Here is an 18,786-nt window from a genome sequence, read left to right on the forward strand (position 1 = left end):
TTCTGCTCCCAACCTCCTGCCCAGAGATCAAGAAAAACTAGATTCTGGGCCCCTTTTCCTGGTTCCACTGGTCAAGACTGATAGTTCTATTGTCCCAAGGACTAACAAAGGGGAAAAACTACCAAAGGGGGTATTCACTTCCTTCTGCGAATGCCACTCACCTTGGGCCATTTATAAGTCCCAACTTTGGTGTCATAGCGTGTCTTCCCACCTCTAGAGTCAGTAAATTCCAAATAATCATACCTGTGAAGACACAGTCCCCATTACTTCCTTTGCTTGTTTCTGACCCACTATTGTTTGAGAAAGTAACTCATGAGTCTCACCTTTTCTCAGTCTCACACCTCTCATCAAATTCCACCTCAAAATAAGTTGCCCCTGGGCTAACAAAGACAGACACTTCATGGCAGTTATTTTCATAGTTGTGAGTGGATTCCTTGGTCCAGGTATGCAATACCACAGGTTGCTCCTGCTGCCAGGTCTCCACATCCAACTAGAAAGACAAATGAGTCAGCAAAAGCAGTTCAAATTACTCCACCCCAGCTGGTACAACAGGCTGCTTCCCAGAGCTGCAGGAGCATGGACTCTCATAGCTCTGAAAAGCCACTTCAGAGCTAAAGGCATGACTTTGCAATCCATATAGACACCAGCACCTGTTCACCACTCCATACAGCACACTCACCTTTACTATACTCCAGGGGCTCTGTGACCACCTTCTATCTTTTAGCAAGAACACAGCTACTTCTTACAAATGATTACAAGTATAACTTTTCAGTGGAGAAAAAAACAAAAACAAAAGCAACAAAGCCCCTGAATTAGAGAGTTTCAATGCGCTTAACTTATTCTTATTTGGGACTCTGGCAAGTGTGAGACTCCCCCCCTCTTCTCTGACTCTCTTTTAAGCCTACTAAACGTATGTCTTTTCGTTTAAACAGTGGCCATAGGACTGCTGTGGAGTGCAGCCCATTGGAAATTTTGTATACTGCAAAATAAAGAAGAGACTTCCAAATCTAACTTGTCTCTGAAGTCTTCTAGGTCTACATGTGGGGACATCAGTCAGAGCAGTCACTCTCTCCCAGGAGAGTGATATGCAGCTTCAAGGGCCACCTGGAGTCACCTTGCTCAGGCCTCCTTCAGGGTCACTGCATAGCTTCTTCAACAGCTCTGTGAGGGTGCTGAACTCTCTTAGCAGTGTACAGTGGGAAACATCTAAAGTGCAGAAGTCTAGCAGGAAGATGACCTGCAAGAAGATGAACAGAGGGCTTACCATACACTTCAGATGATCTCTGGGCTAAATATCCCTCTCTGCTTATTACAAACAGCCCCCATTTTCTCTTACCAGTTGACGAGCTGCCATGGAAAACACCGAATTACATAATTTTTCTACTATGGTCTTTCCACTATACTGTGACAAAAGGGACTCCAAAATCACTCTCATGCTTGCCAGAAACTGTCCCACATCTACCAAAACATAAAGGGAGAAGTTAATACTTGATATAGGAAAAAACATTCACTTGCTTAATTATCATCAAAAATGAAGCTATAGAGCAGTGGTTCTCAACCTGTGGTCAGTAAAGACCATTGGAAAACACAGATATTTATGTTACAATTTATCACAGTAGCAAAATTACAGTTATGAAATAGAAATTAAAGTAATTTTATGGTTGGGGTTACCATGACATGAGAAACTGTATTAAAGGATTTCAGCATTAGGACAGTTTAGAACCACTGCTGTAGAGGGATACAGAAGCTGGGGCTTCCGCATCAGATGAGACTGTTAGTCATCAGGCAAATGCTTCTGGGAGGGAAAGCAGTCCAGAACTCAGTAAAGGTTGCTCTTAAAGTGAGCTATGCCTTTGTTTTTGTTACTTTTCAGGGAAGTGGGGATAACATTTCTCCAAGTGAAGCTATCTATGCCAGTCATGGAGGCACGTGCCTGTAATCCAGCACTATGGGCCTGAGGCAGAAAACTGTGAGTCTGAGGTCAGCCTGGGATAGTAGTGAGACTCTGTCTTAAAGAAGAAAAAAGACAAAATCAGCCCTGCTAAGAGGACTGTGATACAGAAAACCACATGCACACTCAATACATGAGTACATGAGTTACTGAGGAAGAGTGTTCTTGCCAGGTCAAATTTAGAAACCTGTCTGTGGTCATGGATTGCTGACACTCACATTTTTCAATAAGATCCATGGCGAGCTCTTTGGCTGCAGCATCTGTGCTCTTGAGCTGCAGGAAGCACCAGGAGAGCAGGCTGCCTTGCACAGACCAGAACAGGGAGAAGAGCACGGAGCCAACCTCCCCATGGGCCCGACTGAGCATCAACAACTCACACTGCAAGAAAGCAGACAGAGTGTCCAAACAAGACTATTCAGAGACCACAGTGAGATGTCTCTGCCAAAGCAACTGTTACTAGAGACAAACAAACAAACAAACAAAACAAAAACAAAAAATCCCAAACCATGTACACGGGGAATAGTCAATCCAGTAGCAGAGTGAGAAAGATGGCTTTATGAACAAAGCCACAGTTTTCTTCCACAGGCCATCTGTTTCTGCACCCCAAGGAACCCATCCAATTGCTGATCTCTTCCTTCTTTTATATCTTCATTCTTCTCTCTTTGTGGCTCTTCCTGTGTATTTGATCAAATTTCTTTTACCCTAAAACAACTGTTTGTTTTTCTATGGCCTGTCTAATCATCATCTCTGTTCTTGAAGCTTTCTTTAAGGGGGTCAGTCACCTGACCTCTAGAGTCTGTCTTGTATGTAAGTTCAAAGGTGTATTTATATTGGCACCATTGTGGAATCAACTTTACCAAGCTAGAACCAAATCATTTTCTAAAGTAAAACAGATAAGCTATGACGTGTCATAAAGGCTATTGGAAACAAGTGAAAGACAGCGCATATATCAACATGATAAACCTCACAACCAATACTCATTAAAGCAAGTATGTCACAGACATATGCACAGGATTCTGTCAGGCAAAACAAACAAACACTGCACAGAAATAACAAGAAAGGAAAGAAAGGAAACCAGTGAGTCCAAATGAAATTATGTTGGCTCCATTTAGAGAGGAGAGAGAAAGTCAAGCTACCAAAGAGCTAGTGTGGCAGGGAGCCTGGACTTCAGATAGACTAGTCCTTAAATAGAGTGGGTGTGTGTGTGTGTGTGTGTGTGTGTGTGTGTGTGTGTGTGTGTGTGTGTGTGTGTCCCATCCATCTATCCATCCTTTCTCTTCTGCATCCATCCATTCTCCTCATTCTAAAAGGTACCTTTACAGCTAGGCATTTCTGTACCCAGTTTTAATTCTAGCACTCAGGAGGCAGAGGTAGGTGTATTTCTGGGAGTTTCAAACCGGTCAGGGCATGAGACCCTATTTTATTTGTTTATTCATTTATTTATTTTGGTTTTTCAAGATATGGCTTCTCTGTGTAGCCCTCGATGTCCTGAAACTCACTCTGTAGACTAGGCTGGCTCACACTCAGAGATCTGCCTGCTCTGCCTCCCAAGCACCTGGCTTAACGGTGTGGTTGGCCACCCCTGTCTTTCTTTTTTCAGGCTGGAAAGCTGAGTTGGTTCAGCGGTTGAGACTATTTGTTGCTCTTGCAAAGGACCCAGGTTCAGTACAATCATCTGTAACTCCAGTTCTGAGGAATCTGATACTCTCTCTTGTTTTTGTTTTTGTTTTTCTAACAAGGTTTCTCTGTGTAGCACTGGCTGTCCTGGAACTAACTCATTATGTAGACCAGGCTGGCCTCAAACTCAGAGATCTGACTGCTTCTGCCTCCCAAGTTTTGGAATTAAAGGCATGTGGCACCAATACTTGGCTCCAATATCCTCTTCTGACCTCGGAGAGCACCAGTCAAGAACAATACATACATTCAGGGAAAATACTCACATACATAAGATAAAAAATATAAACTTTAAAAAATTTAAAAGTGCCTTCATTTATTGTGGTTTTGCTTCTGTCTCTCATTCTTTTGCTTCTGAGGGGACCTCACAGGTACCAGTTATCATGTGGAGGGCACAGCTTCTCTCTGCACCTCACACTTTGTTCACTCGTGCCCTCCTCACTTTTCCTCCTCCTTCAGTTGCAGCTCTCTTGAAATCCTGCCTATGCCCTCCCAGCTGGCCTTCCTTTTGCAGATGTCCTCCAGCTGCTCATAGAGCCGTCCAGGCCTAGCTTCACCTACCACCAGCGTGTTAAATCTTACAACCCCAGCTCTGGCTCTGGAGTGAGCAGCTCGGTCACACCTGAAGTTCACATACTGCTATTCCACTCTTCAAGCACCTGTTCCTTCCCATCTTGTCTGTCACAGGCCCCCTCTGCCTACACTGCCTCTATTTTCTTCTCTAGATTTTGTCTCTCCCAGGCTCCAATATCACCTTCTCCAAAGCACCTTTCAAGTTCCTGTAGATAGGGCTGTGTGTGCCTCCCAGCCTCTCCCACCTGACTGTGCTGACAGCACGACTGGCTGCACAGTGAGATTGATGGCATGTCTTCTGCTCTCTACACTGGGCTCCTCTGTCACTACATCCCTTGTGCCTGCCTCAGGGCCTTGTACACAGCAGGCATCCAGTGGATACGGGTGAATTAACAGATTCAGGAGAAAACTTCAAATAAGCAATCCTGAGCACTTTTACCTAATCCAACTCTACCTCTCTTGTATAATCAATCACCAATATCTCAGGGAACTATGCCAGCAGCTGAATGATCTCTGCTTCAGAGGCTCAGTGTAATCCAACTCCTCTGTGCTCAGATGTGCGAGGGCTCACAGGGTAAGTATTGATTTCCAAGTGCTAAGGCTTACAGGGAAATCTTTGGCAAAAATGCTGCACCATTTCTCTAGCTACAGCTTACAACAAGTGTGACCTTTTGGAAAGAGGACAAGACAGAGTAGCCCAGATTTTAGTCCTGGCTCCGACATTTAGCAACTCCTCCCACAGGAAGCACAATCAACAGAGTGAAGTCCAGTGGGATCCCTGAAGTTCTCTATCTCAGCAAGTGAATGCAGGACTGGGGAAGACAAGAGTTTAGAAAGACTCACATCTGAGGAACATACAGAATGGAATTGAGCTTCAAGGAAGGGGAAATGGCAGAAATAGAGGTGGACACTAGAGTGAGCAGTGGCCACCCAGGGTCGAGAGCACATATTGGAAACAAATAGTTAAGAGCGAGCATTAAAAAGAAGATTCAGGGATAGCAGAAGAGCCCAGAAAAATGACAGAAAGCACAAGGTCAAAAACAGAAGGAATATAATGACAGAAACGTTAGTGTGAAGACATGGTCGTTAGACAGTGGTCAGCCTCAGTGGAGCTGGGACCGCTGGTAACTCAGTTAGACTACATGCTCAGTAAGGTTACAAGAACAGGGACTGCCCACTAGCTTACTACTGCAGATGGTTTTAATAACAACTGAGTAACGGGGAATACTAACAACTGGAGGTCAGGGCTAGGATGTAGTTCAGTTCCCATGTCAGTTGCCTAAAACACATGAAGCCCTGCACTTCATCCCCAGAATGCATATTCCACCTATAATCAAAGCATACAGGAGGTGGAAACAGAAGAATCACAAATTTGAGGTCATTCTTGGTAAGTAGTCTGGGTTAGATGAGACTGTATTAAAAAACCAAAAACATTTTAAAAACAATGAATTAAACAAACAAACAAGCCTAAAAACACTAAGCTCAATCACAAGATATAAGACGAGTCATTCTGAAGTCCATATTTCGAAATAACTCAAGGGTGGGGCCTAGACAATTCTCCTACTATAAGAGCTCCTTGGATTCTTAGGTTAGCCTCCTGAGGTGCTTGGTAAAAATGTTTAAACCTTATCCCTAGGGATGTGGAATGAGCAGCATGCTGTGGGACCTGGAAACCTAACTTCTGTTTAGGCAATACTTATTGGTATCAGTGTGGGCCACATTCTAAGAAGAACGACACATAAATTATCACCATCATGAGATAGAGAGATTATAGTGTCAGAGTTGATAGGGCTGAAAATTCATGAACTGATGTTGGTTTAAAAAGTCAAAGAAGTTTTCAGAAAACAAAAATCAGATCTTGCTGGGCTCACTGACCAATACTACTGGGCACTTGATGTCCATTCCTCTGTTTATAGAAGTCTTACCAAGCACCCTTATGTTTTCAGTCCTTGCTAAGATAAATGAAACTCTCCTATTTGCTTGCAGGGGCAGCTGGAAACCTCTGTGCCGAGTGAAGCAATCAATATCAAAGTGTAATCATATTGCAAATGAGGGTTACAGGGAAGGAATGGTGACCGGCATAACCGTGTTCCTGACAGCAGAAAGTGAAGACAACGGATCACTGTCACTAGGTACCTCTCGAGCAGCAACAGAGAGGAGGGTGTTCATGACTGCCAGGACTTCACTGGTGTTCATGGTGGCCAGGTCACTCTTCTCAGGTAAAAGCAGAAGGCCTCCCGGATCCTTATCACTGAAAGGACACAAACCTGTCAACATCTGAGTACGGGCTAGGGATTTTCATGTTTTCTACCCTGAAGGTCCCAAAAAGAACGTAGACAGCTTTCAATGTCAGGAAGACAAGCTGTGCTGTCCCTTATATCACATGCAAATCCATTTGCGTCTTTGATAACAACACAACTCCAAGTCCTCCCAGCTCCTGCTTATCTTCTTTTTGCAAATTACTACTCCATGCTTTTTTGCAGGTGTGTGTGTGTGTGTGTGTGTGTGTGTGTGTGTGTGTGTGTGTGTGTGTGTGTGAAGGTTAGAAAATAACCTTGTGAACTATTCCTTAGGTACTGCCCACTTTGTTTGCTTGAGAAAGGGTCTCTCACTGGCCAGGGACATGCAAAGGGGGCGGCTCACCAGCAAGCCCCAGGGATCTCCCTTTTTCTGCCCCTCAGCACTGGGATTACATGCCATACCACCATTTCTGGGTTTGTTTGTTTTTTTGTTTGTGGTTTTTGTTTTTGTTTTTTAATGTAGATTCTGGGGATTGAGTTCAAGTCTTCTTGTAAGGCAAGCACATTACCACCTGAGGTATCTCCCTAGCTCTTGTTTTTGTTTTTGAGACAGAGTTTACTATGTGGCCTAGGCAGACCTGGAACTCAGTGTGCATGCAGCCAGGGTGGCCTTAACCTCTTGGAGATTCTTCTGTCTGCATTGCTGGAATGTTGGACTGATAGGCATGTGTCACTACTCTGGTTTGTGGCTAGGTTTTAGGTAGTTGAATATATAGATTTAAATATAAGACCTGAACCTCCTTCAATTACAGTTTTTACCTTTAAAATTCCCTTAGACACTGAAGCACTCAGAAAGGATCCACAGTGGACCCAAATATAACTGTTTTTATAATGACTAGGACTTGAAGTACATCACTATTCTAGTCACTCTTACACCTAGAAAAACTTCAGAAACTGAAGCTTTATAGATTAGCAGAGGAAGCACAATTACAAAAGACATGAGAAGAAATAGCTATCATAATAATGGTGATGATGATAATAATAATTTTACAATGATCCAAAGTATTTGACAAATAAAGAAAAGTAAACTTACCTAAAATATGTGCAGAGTGAACGGAAAGTGAGTTGCAGAGACTGCTTGCGTTCGTGCTCAGTGACATTCTTCTAGGAAACCAGAAACTGTACATTTAGAAAACCGACTCCCTAACATTCTCGAGACCTTAGAGCAGCACAGAATGCCACCACCCACTGGACCATCTCAAAGCATTCAACTAAGCCAGTAAGCAACACTCCTTCAGGACCTCCTGTCTCCATCAGTTCCTGTCTCCAGGTTCCTGCCCTGTTTGAATTCCTATCCAGACTTCCTTCGAGATGAACAGCAATGTGAAGTGTAAGCCAAATAAGCCCCTTTCTCCCCAGGTTGCTTTGGTCATGATTTTTCATCATAGCAATAGAAACTCCAAAACAGGAATTGGTACCAGGATTGTGGGGTATTGCTGTGACGGACCTGACTATGCTGTTTTGGGGAGGATTGTAGAAGGGATTTTGGAACTTGGGCTAGAAAAGCCACTGAGTGTTCAAAACTTAGTGTGCTGTTCTGTGGGAGGTTGGAAGAAAAGAATGTTGAGAGAAATTCAGATGATGGAAGCCTGGCTTATGAGGTGCCAGTGGAAGTTTGAGAGTCATTTAAAGACTCTATTAGGGGTGTAGAATATTTTGAGTTAAGAATTTGTGGTTCCAGTCTGCTGGGACTTAAGAATAAGCTGTGATTACCAAGAGACCAAACCAACTGAAGTTGAATTTGAATTTTTAAACAGATTTTAGAATTTTACAAAGACTCTGGATTTTAAGAGACTAAATATTTTTTAAAGAGACTGAATTTTTAAAGATTGCAGGACTTTTAAATTTTGCAATGCTTATGTTGAAATGTTGATATTCACGTGTGATCTTGGGAATGAACAAGAAAGGAAATGTTATAACTTAACAAAATCTTATGACTTAAGAGTGATGTTTGTGTGTCAAGGTTACAAGGGGTCACCAGCCCCTAAACACCAGTTTTTACGTAAGGCACTAAGGGAGATTCCAGAGCATTTAAGACCTAGGCCTCTGCTTGGTACAGTACAGTTGGGAACATAGAGATAGGCACAATAAACACAGCTGCCTTATGAGAGAATTGTTTAGCAACATAAAGATTAGCAGTGCTGTTTAACTCATGATGGTGTAAAGTGAAAAACAAAACAAAACAAAACAAAACAAAAAAACAACAAAAAGTCCCAACCTAATCCCTCTCTGAAGGGATGAACAGAGAGAAAAAAACAAGGCTGCTTTGCCAGGAGACACTAACTATTCAAGTGGCCAAATGTCTTCTATGTTTCACATGGGACACATGCTAACAACAACAACAGTCATTTATTCATCTACCTGATGAGTGCTTCCAGCAGACAAATGCAAGAGTACTTGGTATAAAACGTTCCATTTGACAGCACAGTGCTTTATCTACAAAAGGCACCTTTCACGTTGGTACTGAATCTGAGGAATGTGGAAAGGGGCCCTAGGAGGGTAAGAACCATCAGCTGAGGAGCCAAACCTGGTTAGGTTTTCTTCAGTTATATACTGAGATAGTTATGAATAAAACAGATGAGGGATTTACTTCAAAATGACACTGGGTGAGTGTGTATACTAAAAAGTAAGTGAAGCATATCACAGATGAAACAAGATTAGCCTGAGTGTGCCACTGTCAAAGTTAGGTGATGGCACTCACTGTTTTATTCCTTTAAATTTTTCTCATAATTTGGAAAGAAAAGATAAAAATTTATTTGTAGGGAAGTCATAAGAGTGGAAACTACACTGTGACTATGCAGGGGACAAGCTATGAAATCCAAATTGAACACAGTCCTTTAAAATCTCACACAAAGCTGTGCAGATAGTGAGAGCATCAGAAAACACTGTCCTGTATTCAGAGAAGAGAAGATAAAGACTAACTCAGTCATGGAATCCACACTTTTGGTACATAATTACCATCATGGTGAAGAGCTGGTTTCGCCGGGTCTGTCGATCAGGAAAGAAGATGGCAGCCCCATTGAGAAGAGTGTTTCTAACTTCTTGTTTTAGGATCTCCATGGGCATGGAATCTCCATCAGCTCTATCTACCACTAATGAAAAAGAACAACGGATCAGCTCTAACACATTCCATCTATTCCCTAACTAACCTGATTACAAATCCACTACTCCACGTTGTGCTTTGTACCAGAACAAACTATTTCTTTGTATAGGTTTAGTAGTAAAGGTAAGTTAGTTTTTATTAACATATGACTAAAACAAAGACTATCTGGACAAATTTGTATATCTTGATTTCTCTGCTCTCTTGAGACACACTTGAGACAGACTTAAAAGTACTCTCAGGTGTTATATGTGCTTCATCCTCGGTTGTTACTATAGCCTCTCTCCCTAATGGCCTCGTCCAGAGTCTTGAATGACTTTAAGGTTGAACGCTGTGAAAGTAATTACCCTCAATATAACAGAACTGTATCAGAAACTAGGAGGAAGTCAGCTGTTAAAAAACAAACCCTCAACTCAAAACAGTAATCCAAAAGGCATCATACAAAATTCTCCTGTTGTGTTAGGGATATACATCAGTTGGCAGAGTGCTTGCCTAGCATTTGTGAAGCTCTGGGTTTGAGGCCCACAACTACATAAAACTGAGTTTTGTGAACAAGAAAAAGATCATCCTGATTGAGGAAATCCAGACCCAGAAAACAAAACAAAACAAAACAAAAGCAACAACAACAACAACAAACAAACAAACCATGGTGTGCACTAACTTCTAAGTGGATGTTAGTCATAAAGGTCAAGATAGTCATGCTACAATGCACAGTCCCAAAGAAGCTAAGTAACAAGGGGGGCCAAGGGGAACACTTGAATCTCACTGAGAAGAGGAAATAGATTAGACATGGGGGTGAGGGTGGAGGCAGGGGGCTGGGGGGTGGGGAGAGTGGGAATGGAAACAGGAGGGATGAGGTGGGGGGAGGATGGAGGGAGAAAGTACTGGATTGGCAGTAGGCTGGGGTTTGGGGACTCTCTGGGATGAACTAGAAACCTAGGACAATGGAAACTCCCAGGAATCCATGAGGGTGACCCTAGTTAAGGCTCCTAGCAACGAGGGATTATGGACCCTCAATAGGTCATCTCCCATAACCAGGCAAGACTGAACACCAACCCAACCACAAAACCTTAAATGCATAATCTGTCCTGCCCACAAGATGTGCAGAGGTAAAAGATGGAGCAGAATTTGACTGATGGGCCAACCAATGACTCACCCAACTTGAGACCCATGCCATGAGAGGGAGCCCACCCCTGACACTATTAATGATACTCTGTTATACTAGTAGATAGGAGTCTAACATAACTGTCACTAGAGAGGCTTCACCCAGCAACTGATGGAAACAGATGCAGAAACTAAAAGCCAAACATTAAACTAAAAGCCAGAGCTTGGGGAATCCTATGGAAGAAGGGACAAGGACACCACCAGAAAACCTACAGAATCAACTAACCTGGGCTCATAGAGACTGAGCTACCAACCAGAAAGAATGTATGGAATAGGCCTAGGCCCTCTGCACATAGGTAACAGTTGTATAGCTGGGTCTTTACACGGGACTCCTAATCAGGAGCAGGGGCTGTCTCTGACTACATTGCCTGCCTATGGATCCCTTTCCCGTAACTGGACTGCCTAGTCTAGCCTCAATAGAAGAAGATGTGCCTAGTCTTACTGCAACTTGATGTGCCAAAGCTAACTGATATTCATAGAGGCCTCCCCTTTTTTGAGGAGAAGGGGTGGATGGGGGGAGATGAGGTGAGAGTAAGGGATTGAGAGGGGAGGAAGAAAGGGAAGCTGTGATCAGGATATAAAGTGAAAAAATAATTAATTAAAAACCCTGAGTATTATGTTATGGTTCCTATTCCTATAATTTCATTGCCTGGGAGGTACAAACAGAAAGATCATTCTCAACCACTTAAGGGAGCCAGAGGCCAGCTAGGATACAGAGACCTACTCTCAAGGAAAAAAGAAAGAAAAGGAACAGAGGGGAGGCAGAAAAGCAAGCAGGTTCAGGTCTACAGTGCCACATAGACCTTTCTGACTCACATAGTCACTAGACCCCTCTGACTTCTATAGCCAAGTGGCTTATAGTCATCAGTACAAAGTCACATTCAAGGCACACCCTAGCACCTACCATCACATAGGTGTGTGTAGAGCTCCTTGGCAGCCTGTATTCCCTCAGGACGCTGTGCTGCAGGCTTCTCCTCCTCTGAGACAGCTTGTGGGTCACCCTGCAGCACTGAGAAGCAGCTCTGCAGGAGCTGCAGCAGAAGGGTCTGTGCACAGATGCATTCTTCCCTTGGACTGCAGAGGACAAAGAACATCAGAGAGCAGAAGAACAGGTACCACTTACCCTCCAAAGCCATATAGCTGTCTATCAAGGAATTCCCTCAAGACATCAGGTTCAGTAAAGGAACACCAAGCCAGAGAAAGTTAGGAGGAACACAAGAAACACTGCCAGACACCTGGAAACAGACCCCATCTGAATGCCCACTGGAAACAGACCCTGTCTGAATGCCCACTGGGGGAAGGAGACACATTTCTGATTTTGTTTCTTCACCTGTAAAATGAGGAGATGAATCATGTCCTTCATTTAAAAGGCAGAGATCAGAACAAAAGAGTCTCAAACTTTGGAACTTTTTTCCTGATTTTGGAATATCCGCACATATATGCATGCATCAGAGAGGAGGGGAGAGGGGAGAGGAGAAAGGAGAAGGCTCTCTTGGAAGTCATGACCCAAGCTTAAACATGAAATTTATGGAGCTAGAGAGATGGCTTGCTCCACCATCGTAAGAACTAGCATTCAGACCCCAGTGGCCTTGTAACAAGCTAGGCATATCTGTGAATGCAGTAACCCAGCTCCAAGGGTGTGTGTGTGTGGTGGTGATGGGGCACAAAAGATAAGATTTCTGGAGCTTATTGGCCTCTAGCCTAGCTAAGAAAATGTAATACCCGGGTTGGAGAGATGGCTTAGTGGTTAAGAGCACTGACTGCTCTTCCAGAGGTTCTGAGTTCAAATCCCAGCAACCACATGGTGGCTCACAGCCATCTGTAATGAGATCTGATGCCCTCTTCTGGTGTGTCTGAAGACAGCTACAGTGTACTTATATATAAGAAATAAATCTTTTAAAAAAAAAAAAAGAAAAGAAAATGTAATACCCAATGCTCTCTTCTGGCCTCTACATATACACAGGCCCACACACCCACACACATGAGCATAAACTCACACACACATAAATAAACAGATAATTTTTTAAATATGAAATTCATTTCAGTGATAGGAACTGAAGCCAGGGCCTTGTGCATGTTTACACTACATCACTAGAGACTGAAGCCCGGACCTGTGCAGGCTAAGTAAGCACTATGCCGCCGGGTTACTACTCCCAGCCATACAGTGCTTTTAGCTTAGCTGCATTTTGACTGTGACTCATGATATGAATTATCTCGAGTTGTGGAATTTTCCACTTGTGACTTGCCAAAAACTTTTCAATTTTGTGATCTTGGATTAGAGATGTTCAACCTACATCACTGTAATGCCTGACCTGTTTATCCTATCAGCTGGGAGGACAGTCGATAAGGAAACGGTTCCTAAAAACGTTATAGGAATCTGAAGGCCATTTTCTACAATCGAATCTTTTAAATCAGAAGAACACACACAAGAAAAAAAGTTTAGAAGGAAAACTATCCATTTCAGTTTTGTTTATGATTGTCACTTCATAACAAGTTCTGACCTACTTTTGCTTTAATTTACTGTAAAAATTCCAGAAGATCTGCAAATCAAGACCCGCAAAATCCAGGAAAGACTTATATTTTAAGCCACTTTCCTTTTGCTGCACCTAAAAAATGATAAAGACAAGAAAAAAAGTAAAATTAAAAAAAATATTTAGAGAAATATTGAGATGTCTCATTAACTTGCTATGGTTAAGAGAGATGACCCACCTGAGTGAAATTTCCATATAACTCAGAAATGTGTGTATCTGTGTGTGCGTGCGTGTGTGTATGTATGTATGTATGTATGTATGTATGTATGTGTCTATGTGCATGTATCTATGTGTATGTATGTGTGTGTGTTTATATGTATCTTTGTGTGTCTCTGTGTATGTGTGTGCACATGCACATGCAAAAGTAAATGTAACACTAATATATACATGGCTACATAGCCTCTCTGATCAAGCTTTACATGACAATGGTGCCCACGACTGTCCTGACTTCCCTACCTGTGGCCTGCACTTCTGTTGTAACCTAGCTACTACACCTACGCTTCTCTCTCGTTTTTGCTATGATAAGAGTTCTTAGTGAACAGAGACCCAAACACCATATACATACGCACTGGCTCAACAGCCTCTTGTGCACTGAAGAGAAAAGAAAGCTAAGGGTGGATGCTGTTATATACACACGGAAGCACTCCACAGTGATGGTGGTACGACTCCCTTGAATGAACTGATACTGTGATTTACTAATAACTGTAAAAGTCAGCATCAAAACTCTGAATATTTCAAATTCAAATCCTGACAGCTTAATCCATTTAATAAATGAAACCCACTTCCAGAGGTGAGATGTAATTCTAAGACTTAAAGCCACAGACCTTGTGATGCTGCTGTGTTTGCCGACCCTGGGCAAGCACAAGTGGGGACAGTATCATGTGTCTGCAGGTCTACTCCAGGGGACTTTACAACAATGGTCACATGCCATGTTGTATTCCACAGACTGGTGGCAAAGCCCACTGTCTCCAGCCTTTTTGTATTATTGTGCAGTAGAAAGAATATCTGTTATATTCATCAATACTGCCCTAACTTCAGAGGGGCCAGGTTTTAAGGGTTGCCACTTTCCCTAACACTGTCAGTCATTCCTCCTAGAGGAGTGCTGTGTAATAATGGATGAAACCTTACCAGGTCATGGGCGAGCTGCTGGATGAACTGCAGGGTCCTAAGAAGCAGGGTGGCCCCATAGATATTCTCTGTGTCCCTCCTGCAGTGGGCGTAGAGGATGCTTTGTTCCGCTTCTGCTCTTGCAGGCCGGAGGTACCCACTGATGCTCAAGCCTTGCACACCCAACCGCTCAGCTGACTCTTGGCGGGTGCAGAGGAACTTCACCATCAAGAACTAGGAAGGATAAAAGAGATCTAAGAGAAGGACTTGGAATCTCTAAGTACATGAAAGAAGACTGAAAGACCTTTTTAAAAAGGTTCTTCTTGGTTTTAGCGAATTTTCATAAAGCATAATCAGTACTGGGGACACAAAATAATTCAGTATCTTCAGCCAACAGAAAAACAAAACAAAACAAAACACGGAATAAGTCAGGTTTTGTTAAGATCATACTAAGAGCAGGAACCTTCTGAAAGGTAAAAACCAGGCAGGAGTAAGAGAAGTATGTTTGCTTTTTCAGACAAAAGAGTCAATGCCCTAAGGAATCACTTCAAGTTTTCCAAGCAGCACGTACAGCTCATGAACTGGAAGCAAAGACGCACTTTTATCTGTGCAAACAAAGCAGAGTATTCCCAAAGTTAAGCTTTGGTGCAAACTGCTCCTTAGAGGGAAAGTCCCTTTCATAAAGGCCGTGCTGCCTCCCTTCCAGGCTTACACTGTACTCGTTTATTTTATGCGTGTGGGCACATGCATCTTACAGTGGGCTTGTGGAGGTGAAAGGACAAACTGAAGGAGCTGGTTCTCTCCTCCTACTATGTTGGTCTCAGGTCCTCAGCAAGCGTCTTTACCTACTGAGCACCTCACTGGTAATAAAAGACTTTCTGAAATCTATTACTCAGATTCACAAATATGCATTGAGCATGTGTGAACTCTGAAGAGAGTTCTGAATTCTCTTACTTACTTTAAAATTTATTCTTTTTTTTTTTTTTTTTTTTTTTTTTGGAGCTGGGGACGAACCCAGGGCCTTGTGCTTGCTAGGCAAGTGCTCTACCACTGAGCTAAATCCCCAACCCCAAGATTTATTCTTAAGTTAAGAAAAATAAATTACATGGCCAGGCAGTTACTAGTCTCAGAACTGGGGGAACAAATCCATTCCTCTTGCATTTATGCCTGTGTCCTACTCACTGTAGTATGCCTTTCTGACACATCTCAGCCAAGCTAAAGATTGTGGTCTAACCCACTTCCAGCACTTGGCGTGATTTCACACTCTCTTTCAGATGAAGTCTTCTCTGGTGAACCCCAGGCTGGGTTAAATCTCCCTCTGTCACAGTCATATCACATCTGTCTCTCCCACCCCCTCTAAAGTCCCAGTGTTAGCTCAGGGCTGGTGCAGTTAGCAATGTTTACAGAAGGGGAGAGCAGGTAAATGAGCAAAGGGCAAACTGGGTAGCGCTTACTTTGGCAACTCTGCACTGTTGTAACTTGACATCTGCTTCATCCCACTCTTCTTCTAGCTCAAACCAGCCAATAGGATCATCTTCTCCAAGGTCATCAGGTGAGCAACCAATCCTGCCAATACATGTGTAATCGTAGATATTTTCTTGCTTCTAAATTTCTCCAGAGACTGACAAGGCCTCATCCAAATGGCATTTAAGTCAGGCATTTCAAGTGATATGCAGGAGTGACATGGGCATTTCTGATAAGCACTGAGGATGAGGCAAGAGTGGCTTCCCTTCCCTAGGTCTGACTAACTTGTGTATAACTAGCCTGAGGTCTGAGCCATGTACTAACAGCTGAAGGGTTGGTGCCTCAGATCCTGGAGCTCTAATCTCAGCCATTACAGGCTTCTGTTGATTAGCAAGTCTTTCAAAGGAAGCATTCCATCCTTAAAACAATGGGTAATTGCATGCTGCTCTTTAAATGCTGAAGGGGTGAGCACTACTCCCTCTTGAGCAGGCACTCTTTCAAGAACCATTCTTTGTTTGCTGGTTGGTTGGTTGGTTGGCTGGCTGGTTTGAGACAGTCTCACTAGGTAGCCTTAGCTACTCTGGAACTCACTATGTAGACTAGGTTGGACTTGACCTAACAAACATTTGTTTGCCTCTGCCTCCTAAATACTAACGTTAAAGGCCACCATGCTTCAAGTTTCCATCCTTAAAATCTCATACTACTTGGTCTATGACTCAGCTCTCACACTAACAGCACACTGTATAAGCATGACAAGCAACCAGAGTTAGCTATAGGGAAAAATGAAGAAACTGGAAAACAGGATCTGGAACAAAGGAAAAATTTTATTCTCTTCCTCACACAAGTATTTCTTGGTAGCAATCTTTTGTGGTATAATTGATCACAACAGAACAGGTGGAATTTGCTAAGCCTGTGAAATGTCAATGGGTCTCACCCATAATACATGTTTGAGGAATTTTAAATGTGTTCTTTGAGGACATGCTATTTCGGTGGCACACATATGTACCAGGCATTTGTGCCTGGCCTATGTGAGAACTTGGTTCTATCTTCAGCAGTGTAGCTCAGGCTGGCCTTGAGCTCTCAATCTCTTCCTAACCTCCTGCCATCATGCCTGGCAGAAAGTCTACTCAAAACAGTCTGCAATCTAGAAAGCTGGCAGAGTCAGGCACTGGAGAAGCAAGCCCACTCACTAAACCACACTGTACAGCAGACAGGTGCTGACCCCAGAGCATAGTGCCAGCAGAACATAACAAAAAACGGTCAAGCAAATGTTATTTCCAACTGTAAAGAGACTGATTTTATATGTAGGCCAACTTAGTTGGCCTATATTGAAGAATAACTCAGGCTAGAACCAGATCAAATCATTAAGGGACTCATGAATAACTTTATATTTAGGTTAAAAAAAAACCAGCCTGCATAAGATGTGAAAGCCCTTGTTTGACAAAAAGTTTAGAGGAAAAGACCTATTTTAATATCCCAAAAGTGAGAACATAGTTGCTTAAAATTAGGTGATACCTGTAGCCATATTTAAAAAAGAAATCATGCTGGGTGTGGTGATTGAAACCTGTAAGTCTAACACAAAGGAAGCTGAGGCAAGAAGAGTGCTACAAGTTCGAGACCAGCCTGGCCTTAAAGTAAGTTCTAGTCTACCCAAGCTAATAAGACCTAATCTCAAAAAACAAACCATAAAAAAACAGACAATGAAGGAAGAGGAGGAAAAGGAAGGAAGAGGAAGAAAGAAAGAAAAAAAAGTCTTAGGTCTTTCATATAACTACTGAATCAGACCTGTATTTTCACAGGATCCCCTGGTGATTTATATGCACATATATGCCTAATAGCACATACTGGGCCATATTTTAAGACTGCACTAACCCTGGGAAATACAATAACTAGCATGGGTGGCAAGTCCGAGGGCTCTGATCCTCAGTTAAAGCTTCCTATCAGCAATAAGGAGGGCAACACTATCTGATGGGTCATCAATGATCTCTGTGGCTATGTCTACTTTAAGCCTTCATCTTAATGACCCATACTACACCCATTCCCTGATTTCTGAGGGTATAGTCTGGGTTGCCCCCTATTTTCTGTCTGAGTTTTCTGTGTCTCTTAAGTAGTGCTGCTCATCAGGGTGACCTATGTCTGTCTAGTCCACGGTCCTCCAGAGCCCTCTCTTCTATCTCTACAGTTTCCTTTAGTTTTGTTTGAGACAGGGTCTTAATCTATAGCATAGGTTGGCCTTGAACTCTCAGTGATCTTACTCAGCTTCCTGAATGCTGGGATTACAGTCATGAGGCACGATACCTGGATCCTATATTTTTAACAAACATTTCAAAGACTGTCATGTCTGTCTACAAGAATCTCTTCTGGGTTGGGGATTTAGCTCAGTGGTAGAGTGCTTGCCTATAGGCAAGCGCAAGGCCCTGCGTTTGGTCCTCAGCTCCAGAAAAAAAAAAAAATTTCTAAACTGCTGACCTGTTTGTCTGACTGGCTGTAAGACATCTCAAAGTCTTACTAAGAAGGCTAATATTGAGCTGTCTTCCCATATTCCTGCTTCTCCCTGGGGCATGTTCTATCTTAGAGAAGGGTATTACCAAGTTCTCTACCTGCCCAGACCCCACACCATAAACTTGTTGCTACCCAGCCTCCTTACCTCTCCTGCTCTCTCCTCAGTCATCCCCAGGGCCCACTGTATCAGGCCACCTTGCTCTACTACTGCTGCTGCTGCTATGGAGGTCCTGTGCTGGTCTAGGCCATTCTTACCTTCAGCTTCCTGGGTCACATGCTTTCTCCCAGCCTCTGCCTTTCTGCTTGCTTTTCTCTATCCATGATGTTGCAACACAAGCCTGAGCAGTTCTTCTGGAACACATCTGACTTCCTTCATATTCTTCTTACCTCCCCAATAACAAGCTCTCCCCTCTGCCTGCT

General features: G+C 43.0%; 1 protein-coding gene across 2 annotated transcripts in view; it reads right to left on the reverse strand.

The window, feature by feature from the left end:
• Zzef1 (zinc finger ZZ-type and EF-hand domain containing 1) overlaps nucleotides 1-18,786 on the reverse strand; it is a 135,488-nt gene that overhangs the window by 64,538 nt on the left and 52,164 nt on the right. The window contains exons 12-23 of one of the 2 annotated variants that reach the window (XM_032912264.1): nucleotides 15,855-15,966; nucleotides 14,422-14,634; nucleotides 13,268-13,368; nucleotides 11,667-11,836; nucleotides 9,457-9,590; nucleotides 7,532-7,599; nucleotides 6,335-6,449; nucleotides 2,170-2,329; nucleotides 1,337-1,458; nucleotides 1,115-1,237; nucleotides 324-490; nucleotides 162-243 (exon numbers count right to left, since the gene is read on the reverse strand). In XM_032912264.1, coding sequence (XP_032768155.1) covers nucleotides 162-243; nucleotides 324-490; nucleotides 1,115-1,237; nucleotides 1,337-1,458; nucleotides 2,170-2,329; nucleotides 6,335-6,449; nucleotides 7,532-7,599; nucleotides 9,457-9,590; nucleotides 11,667-11,836; nucleotides 13,268-13,368; nucleotides 14,422-14,634; nucleotides 15,855-15,966 — 1,567 coding nt within the window. Of the gene's footprint in view, nucleotides 1-161; nucleotides 244-323; nucleotides 491-1,114; nucleotides 1,238-1,336; nucleotides 1,459-2,169; nucleotides 2,330-6,334; nucleotides 6,450-7,531; nucleotides 7,603-9,456; nucleotides 9,591-11,666; nucleotides 11,837-13,267; nucleotides 13,369-14,421; nucleotides 14,635-15,854; nucleotides 15,967-18,786 lie in introns of both variants that reach the window. The other variant, XM_032912265.1, reaches the window with a different exon arrangement.

The sequence above is a fragment of the Rattus rattus genome, chromosome 9, assembly GCF_011064425.1.
Source record: "Rattus rattus isolate New Zealand chromosome 9, Rrattus_CSIRO_v1, whole genome shotgun sequence".
Taxonomy (NCBI): Eukaryota; Metazoa; Chordata; class Mammalia; order Rodentia; family Muridae; genus Rattus; species Rattus rattus.